This window comes from Octodon degus, unplaced genomic scaffold, assembly GCF_000260255.1.
Source record: "Octodon degus isolate 3935 unplaced genomic scaffold, OctDeg1.0 scaffold00162, whole genome shotgun sequence".
NCBI classification, from domain to species: domain Eukaryota; kingdom Metazoa; phylum Chordata; class Mammalia; order Rodentia; family Octodontidae; genus Octodon; species Octodon degus.
Genome location: NW_004524738.1, coordinates 2470002 through 2478110, shown reverse-complemented (window position 1 = coordinate 2478110; position 8109 = coordinate 2470002). Strand labels below are relative to the sequence as shown.

At 54.5% G+C, this 8109-nt stretch overlaps 1 protein-coding gene across 1 annotated transcript in view; it reads left to right on the top strand.

The window, feature by feature from the left end:
* Atoh8 (atonal bHLH transcription factor 8) overlaps positions 1–5851 on the top strand; it is a 31586-nt gene extending 25735 nt beyond the window's left edge. The window contains exon 3 of the mRNA XM_023702910.1: positions 3103–5851. Within this exon, the coding sequence (XP_023558678.1) occupies positions 3103–3108 (6 nt within the window). The 3' untranslated portion in view covers positions 3109–5851. The remainder of the gene's footprint in view (positions 1–3102) is intronic.
* Positions 5852–8109: the final 2258 nt, after the last annotated feature.

Here is an 8109-nt window from a genome sequence, read left to right as displayed (position 1 = left end):
GTCCCTGTGCTTTGCTAAGCTTGTTGTAAGTAGGTGCTTTAGACCACTGAGCCATCTCACCAGCCCCTCACTAACTCTCTTCTAAGTTGATTGCAGCAGAACCTGCTGTTTAAAGGGCACCCCCAACATGCACCTGCCCTGGAGGGGCCCTGGGGCTGTGCCAAGGAGTAAGCCATCCCCAGAGGCTTGGCCGACTACCCATCCGAGGCCTTTCCAGCTGTGGTGCCGGACATTGTGCCTTTCCATGAAAGGGGATCTGCAGTGTGGCTGTCACTGTGGGGGGTGCTTGCTGTCCCCCATATTCGCAGCTACCCACCCAGCCCCTCATAGGCACTAGCTGGGTGGTCAGCCACAGCTGAGCAGTGGAGGGGAGAAATCCCCCTGGGGCTGGACCAGGATGCTGGCAGAGGCTGGGAGAGGGGCCAGCTGGCAGGAGGAAAGGGTGGACTCCTTCACTGTGCAGGTAGTCCTGTTCTTGCTGGTGGGCTCCTAGGGGCAGGATTGCTGTGCGTTTCTACTCATAATGCAATTGCTGCGGCTTAGTCAAAGATGTTGGGGTGCCACACTGGGCAAGGAAAGCCACGTGACTTCCTTTATTGCAGGACTTCGCAGAACCTTTAATATACCGCCCTTCATAATGACTTTCCAAGATGGGGTTGATGTCTGTGGTGTTGCCCCGACTAAGGTCCTGTAGAACAGTCAGGGAGCCGACTTGCTGTCGCCCCTCGATGCACAAGTGAGGGACCGGGAATCGCCAAGGCCACACAGCTAGTTAATTGCAGAGAAGACCCTGAGTGCAGCCCTCTGTTGTGCTTCCTCAAATACACAATGTATTTGCTGGGTCCCGGGACCAGGGCTGGGGCAGGGGGTGGTGGGAACGAGGCCCAGTGCAGGCACCCAAGGAAAGGGGGCTCAGAAATTGAAGGTCAGTCTCCATGAGAGGAGCCTGTCTTCTGGCTCTAGGGTGGCAGCTGTGGCTTCAGAGGGTCTGAGAGCTGACAGAGGACTTGTGGCCCAGCATAGACCTGGGCTGCCTGGACAGGAGGGTGGTTCTGGGCCCAGACCAGCCAGCGCCGGGAAGACGCGGGCTGTAAATCTCCAGTGGACCACAGACCCAGTGCCATCCCCACGGGTTTCCTTTCCGCTTCTTAATCCTCCTCCTCAGACTCAGTAACAGAAAGCAGATTCCTGCTGGGGCCAGTGTTGCGCGGCAGTGGCTGGGAGAGGGGAGCCCGGGAGTTACCACATCAAGATCCTGCTGGCCTCACTTTTCCTTTCTTCCCCATGTAGCTGCTGTTAGCTGGAGAGCTCGGCCTGGCCCTGGCGCGGCGCCCTCACCCCCCTGGGTCCCCACTTCCAGCCTGGCCCAGCCTCTCCTGCAGTCGAGCCCAGCTTGGCTGTAGCTTCAGCGGTCCCTGCTCCTTGGGCTCACCAGGGCTGTGGTTCCTGGCCCTCCAGCACCGTGGTTTGGCTCCCTCATGCCTCTCCAGGCCGCAGCTAGGGCTGCCTCCGTGTGGGAGGATAAACACTGTGGATCTGAACTCAAATCCTGGTGCCGCTGACTGCTTGCACTTCCTTCTGGGAGCCGAGATTGCTCAGCCCAGTGGAATGCAAGAAAGCTCCCTGGCAATGCGAAGGGGCTGACAGATGCTCTGTTTTGACAAAGAGAACATAGCTGTTTGTTCCAGGTTGTTGCAAGAGTCGAGAGACACTGATGTGGTGTCCTCTTGTGAGCTCCAGACTGGGGAAGCTGAGGCAGGAGGATTGCTGAGAGTTGGAGGCCAGCGTGGGCTGTGTAGTGAGTTTGAGGCCATCTGAACTACAGAGTGAGAGATACTCTCTGGTCTTGAGTGCAGTGCCACCAGTTCAGCTGCCAGAGGGAGATTCCACAGGTCAGAGCGTTGGGCATGTGGAGGCAGTCTAACCCAGTGCTTTGGCGTAGAACCTGGGTGAGCTCCCTGGATTCTCAAGGTATCCAGGCTCTTTGGTAGAGAGAACAGACTAGAACTCTGGGTCCCCCTCTGCCTGTACCCCCCCCCCATGCTCCGGTAGACACAGTCATGCTTATCTGTTTTGTATTGCTGAAAAGAAAGTGGGGCCGGGGAGATGGCTCAGTAGGATAAGCGCTTCCCTGGCAAGCGCAAGGATCTGAGTTCAATCCCTGGTTCCACAAAAAAAAAAAAAAAAAAAAAAAAAAAAGTTTGAAAAGCATTGACCTGGGGCTGGGGAGATAGTTCAGCAGTATAAGAGCCTGCCTGGCAAGGTCTTGGGTTCAATCCCTAGTACCACATGCTGTGCCACCCCAGAACTCTGGGTGCACCGTGTTGGCCACTGAAACCGGGCATGGTGGTGCACATCTATAATCCCAGCACTGGGGAGGCTGAGACAGGAGGATCACTACAGCTGTGTAGTGAGACCCTGTATCAAATCAATCAATCAATCATTAAAAAAAGAAAAGCACTGACCTGCTTTAATAATGCCATTTTATAGATGAGGAGACTGAGGCCCTGAAAAGTTAAGCGACTTGGGTCAGGTCACCCAGCTGGCTGGTAATGGCTTCAACCAGAATGGGCCTCATTTGTTTTGTTGTTGAGACAGGGTGTCACTATGTAATGCAGGCTGGCCTGGAATTCACAGTGGTCTTCCTGCCTCAGCCTCCCAAGTGCTGGGATTACAGGTGTGTGCCACCATACCTGACAAGAGTGGGTCTTGTGACTCCTGGCACAGTGTTTTTTGTAAACAGTGTAGGAGACTGAGGAGCCCTGGCCAGCCGTTGTAGCAGGGGTTGCCAGCCCACAGAGGAGCCCTGTCAGCCCTGCTGTGTGGCCCTGCGGACCATGGTGTCCCTAAACTTCTGGGACTCTAGGACTCTGGCTTGTACCCAAACCAACAAAGCAGCAAGGGCTCTGAAGGGGAGAGGCAGACAGGAAGGGACCACACGGAGGTGGCCAGTTCAGAGTATAAATCCCTTCAAGGTGCTGTCCTTTGCCCAGGCAGGTTGGAGATAGAGTCTCTCCGACCTGTGAGGAGAGAGGGAGGGAGTGCTGGGGGTACCAGCCACTGGCCATGGGCCATTTCTCATAGTTGGTCTTTTTCTTTCAGGAGTGAGAGGCCATGGGCCAGACCAAGGACGCCACAGGAACCTCTATCCAGCCAGGTCGGAGGACAAGGGGAGTGTGCCACGGCAGCCCTCCACTCTCCACCACCACCAGGTTGCCTGAGGTGGAAGTAGGCCGACCTCTGTCACCTCCTGTCCTCCGCCAGTTTTCGGCATGGTTGTTTTGCACTTTGCCTGCTGCCCAGGTGGTGGAGAGCTCAGCCTTCCTCTTGCTCAGCCTCAGGGCCTGAGGCTGCAGAAATTCATTGCCAAAGATTCGACAGAGACACTGAACAAGATGGGGGAACGAAACCTGCCGGTGAAAAGCCACGCCGTGGCTCTGTGACTTGGTTCCTCCCATTGCCTGAGTCCTATCTCAAGCCAAAGATGAACTAGCAATGCCACCAGGAACTCTGGAAAGCATGGGCATTTGGTGACCATGGGAAGCATGTGACCCTCTGACTGTTGCTCCGTCTACACTGGCGCCTGAGTTGGCTGGGTGCAAGTTAAACCTTCTAGGAATGCCTGGGAGGATGGAGAGGAGGACCCGAGATCCCCGTGCCCTTATTTTTCTTATACCACCTGCCCAGGCCTTGGACCCGGATTGTCATGTGCTCTGGGCCCCGGCCTCTGAGGGTCTCAGTGGCCCGAGAAATGAGTAGGGTGGGGGTAGAAGCAAGAGCACCCCACCCCCACCCAGGAACTCCAGGTCTTTGCTCCTCTAGCCAGTGGTCTCTCTTCAGGCTGGGAAAGCAAGATGGTACCCTGTGGGAAGGCAGTGTTCTGTTATAGGTGGGCAGGAGGGTAGAGGGAGGAAAGGACCAGGGGAGTAGCCCTGGATGTGGCGGGGGTGGGTATGTTCAAAGCCAGGGCCTGCCCTTTCCTTGTGCTCAAAAGGCCAAAGCTGTTCACATCTGTGCTCAACCATCTGCTTCAAATTGAAGTAAAAGCTCCATCATATAAAGAAATACTTGGTTTTCTTGAGTGGACATAATGGGTGACCAGGCCTTTGCTTGGCCTGTCCTTAGAAGGGGTGTTACAAGGGAGAGAGCTGGTCTCTAGAGGCTTCAAGCTACTTAGGCAGGCAGTGTAGGTGTGAGGGGCCAGAGGGTCCCCACCTTGGCCTCAGCCTGGGCCAGAGACCAGAAGGCCCTGTCCTGAACTCTGGAGGGACCTGGTTCAATTCATACCTCACAAGCTTAGGGAACAGGAGCACTGTTAGTCTCGTAACACAGATGAGGCCCAAGTAGAAAGGGTCAGTCAGTGACAGAGCCAGTTCTTGACTCAAGATGGGCTTCCTCCAGATGTTCTGCTCCAGAACCTTCTCCAGCCCTAACACCAGTCCCAGTCCACAGTCCTGTGGTCCTGCCAGGTCACTTAAGTGAACCAAAGATAGGGACAGTAAAAGGCCATGAGAGACAGAGGAAAGAAAGGAAGAAACAGGAAAAGAAGGTGAGAATGTTAGGGACAAGGCCACCCAGGGAAAGGGGACAGAGATGGAGGATGGCGATTGCGGCCACACCGGGCAGTTTGTCCCTGCGTGTCATCCAGTGCCACACCTTCTTTTCTGTGCCTGGAGGCCTGGGCCCAGCTGTGTCATGGAGCTGGCTGCAAGGAGCCTCCTACTCACATGCCAGGCTCCAGGTGTGGCCTTTGGCCAAATACCCTGAGTGACACAGAAGCAGGGATCTGAGCAAAGTTCTTGCAAAGAGGCTGGACAGAATGAATGGAAGGGGACTATGAAGGATGGTGAAGAAGGGCCAGCAGCCACGGCTGCAGGCACAGTTCCTGGTGGCATTCAGTGGTGGCACTTCAAAACAGGGAATGCAGCCCCAGCAGCATCCAACTGTTGGCCATGAGCTCTTTCTGTGATGTGCCCAGGACCCCCTCCCCACCCCTCTTCCGCGCTCATGGCCTTCTTCGCATGCATCCCTTCTGTCCTGAAACACTTGCCTCAGCTGTGCACAAACCTCAGGCGAGGGCCCGTGCGCAAAGGTAGCCCCTTCACGGGGCCTGAGACTGTGCAGCAAGTGGGACCAACAGAGAAGAAAGGATTAGGATAGACAACTGAGATACTGTCGGTGCTTCAACCAAAAAGAACTAGCTCTCCCTGAGGGTATCAGAAAGGGCTTATGGGCCACGTAAATTGGGTCTTGAAGGGCCAGGAAAAGTTTTCTGGGCAGAGGACTGCTCTCCTTTTTAGCTTCCTCCTCTGTACGGCAACTTAGGGTTTTGCACGTGTGTATGTGTGTGTGTGTGTGTGTGTGTGTGTGTGTGTACATATGTACATATGCCCTCTCCTGTGTACCTGACATACCCTGGACCTTCATAGGGACAGGGGCAGATCTTGTCCACTCTGCCAGCAGCCAAGTCAAAAGACCCTCACCAAAGTGAATGACAGAGAGCCCCTGTGGGGCCTGGGAGGGCGCATTCCAGTCTGGTCCGGGGTGTGAGATCACAGAGACACCTGCAGATATGTTTGTGACACACCCACATTTTCTAAGCCCAATGGTCCCATGTGGATGTCACATGGAGGCCTTCTGTGTACACATCTGTGTGTGTGTACATAACAGGCTCCCTGCTTCCCCTTGGGCAAAGCCAGGCAGGACGGCCAGGGTGTTGAAGGTGCTCTGCTCATGGGCCTGAGGGGTCCCAGGCCACACTGGGAGCCAAGCTGAGACAGCTGCACAGGGCTGCACGGGAGCTGCAGGGTGGGCGGTGCCACCCTCCCTGCCTGAGGCCTTGTCCAGGGTCCCAGGCGGGGGCAGCTACCAAAGTTGGGCCTGGTGCCTACTGTGGTCGGCCTTGCCTCCCTGCCTGGGGTAGGGAGTGGGGTGGGGTGGGGGGTGGACTTGGCTTCCTCCTCCGCTGCTTCCTGGCCCTGCAATGGCCACTGCCAGCAGCCGGATGACAGGCAGCCTGGCCTTTTCAAAGCCAGGCTCAGTGGTGGTGAGCTGCCATTCTCCTCTGTCTTCCCGCTGCTGCCCCCTTCCCAGCTTTTGCTTCTAGGCCCAGGGCGGGCGCTGAGCCCAAGCCCTGCTTTGCCTCATGGGCTTTCCCACACGTCTGCCTTCTGTCCCCAGGACCCCTCCCTGAAGCCAGGCACGCCAAGGAATCCAGACAGATAAATATCGACTGTTTTACAGATCTCTGAGCAGAGTCGCATCTCCAGATGGCACTATGGAATTCCTAGAGGGCAAACATCGGGTATAATTCATCTTCAAATCCTGGAAAGGGCACCGCAAATTGAATGCACTGGTCTTTTAGTGGAATGAATGAATGAATAAAATAATAGAAAACTGAGCTGGGTGTGGTAGTGTTCCTCGGATCCCTGCACTCCAAGACGCTGAGGGAGGAGGATCACAAGTTCAAGGACAGTCTGGGTAATTTAGTGAGACCTTGTCTCAAAATAAAAAAAATAAAATTGGGCAGGGGATGTAGCTCAGTGTGGAAGCCCTGGGTCTAATTCTCAGTACTGGGGAGGAGAGGGGAGGAGTAATTCACTCATGTTTTGGTTTTCCTCCCTCTGCCAATAACTACCAAGCACCTATTTGTGCAAGATCCCAATGGTCCAAAAAAAAAAAAGAAAAAAAAAAAGAAAGCCCTAAACGCCCCGGGAGATGGCTCAGTGGAATAAGTGCTTCCCTGGCAAGCGCAAGGGTCTGAGTTCAATCCCTGGTTCTGCCCCCCCCCCCAAAAAAAAGACCCCAATGGAATGAGGCCAGGGCCAGGTGACAGTTTACAAGGTCAAAAGGAGAAGGGGCTAGGGCCAGGCTGAAGCCTGCTGGACACTGGATGACTGTTGATCCAGCCATGCCCCTCTAGCCCCATCCCCCATGACACTGACCAATGGCGACACTGACCAATGGCGCTTTTTTTCAAAGTCCCTTGCTCCTCGCAGCTCCTGTGAGTCAGACCAGCAGGACCTCTCTTCTCAACCTGGGCAGAGTCTCAGGGGTCCCTGGAGCACCCCCACATCTGGGGGGGGCATCAGGACAACATGGCTGAGGGTGTGCTTATTGGTGCCCACGGGTCTCTGGTCCTTTCTCTGCTTTTTCCTCTGCATGGCTGACACAGGCTCATCTCCCACATCTCTCCAGGGCCCATGACCTGCAGGCTGAACGCCAGGCCCCTGTGCTGCCTGTGATGGGTGGTCCCACCACTCCTCCAACGTCTCCAAGGTCTCACAGTTTTCTCTAAGCCTGGCTGGGCCCCAACTTGGCCTTCCAGGGGTACTGTCCAAATTCCATCCTGAGGTGCCAACAGACCCTCTCTAGATCGTGTCCACTTTTTCCCTCTGGCTGCCTGGAAGCAAGGTTCTTCCTAGACCTGCACGTTTGCCTGGTGATCTAACCTTCTTCCATATAGCTTCACACCAGGCCCTGGGCTTCTCTGGGAACTTGGGTTTTTTTAAATCCCAGAACCTAGGACAGGGAGGCCCTGTTTAACTAATAGCAGTGACCTAGTATCTGCCTTTCTGTCCTAGGGCTTACCTTTCTCTTTCACCTATAAATAAAAACATCCCTTCCCTGTCCAATGGGAAGCAAGCCCAGCAGCCACCCAGATCCCAGACCCCTGCAGAATCTTGGGAACTCACATCCTGGAACTCCTGGGTCCACAGAATTCCACATCTTGCCTTCACCAACTTCCTGTGCCTGATTCCTTTCTTCCAGCCTGCATCTGGGCCAGGGAACATGGGCACTTCCTCCATGTTCCCAAAGTGTCACTTATAAATGGTATTGGTATGAAATCGTTTTTCCTATTTTCGATGCATTTAAAAAATGTTTATATTCACAAAACAAACAAAAAGCAGAACAGGGCTTTGCCTTTGGTTTCCTCATTTTTGTAGCTAATTTCATTTATCTTTTTGACAGGTTCACCGTATTTTTGGCTGTTAGAAATTTCTCCCCACTCTGGCTTTGTTCTTCAATATGACATTTCTGGGCAGTGACTCACCCAAAGTTGTCCCACAGCTGGTGCTTAAATCCAGTCTTTTTTTTTTATTTTGACAA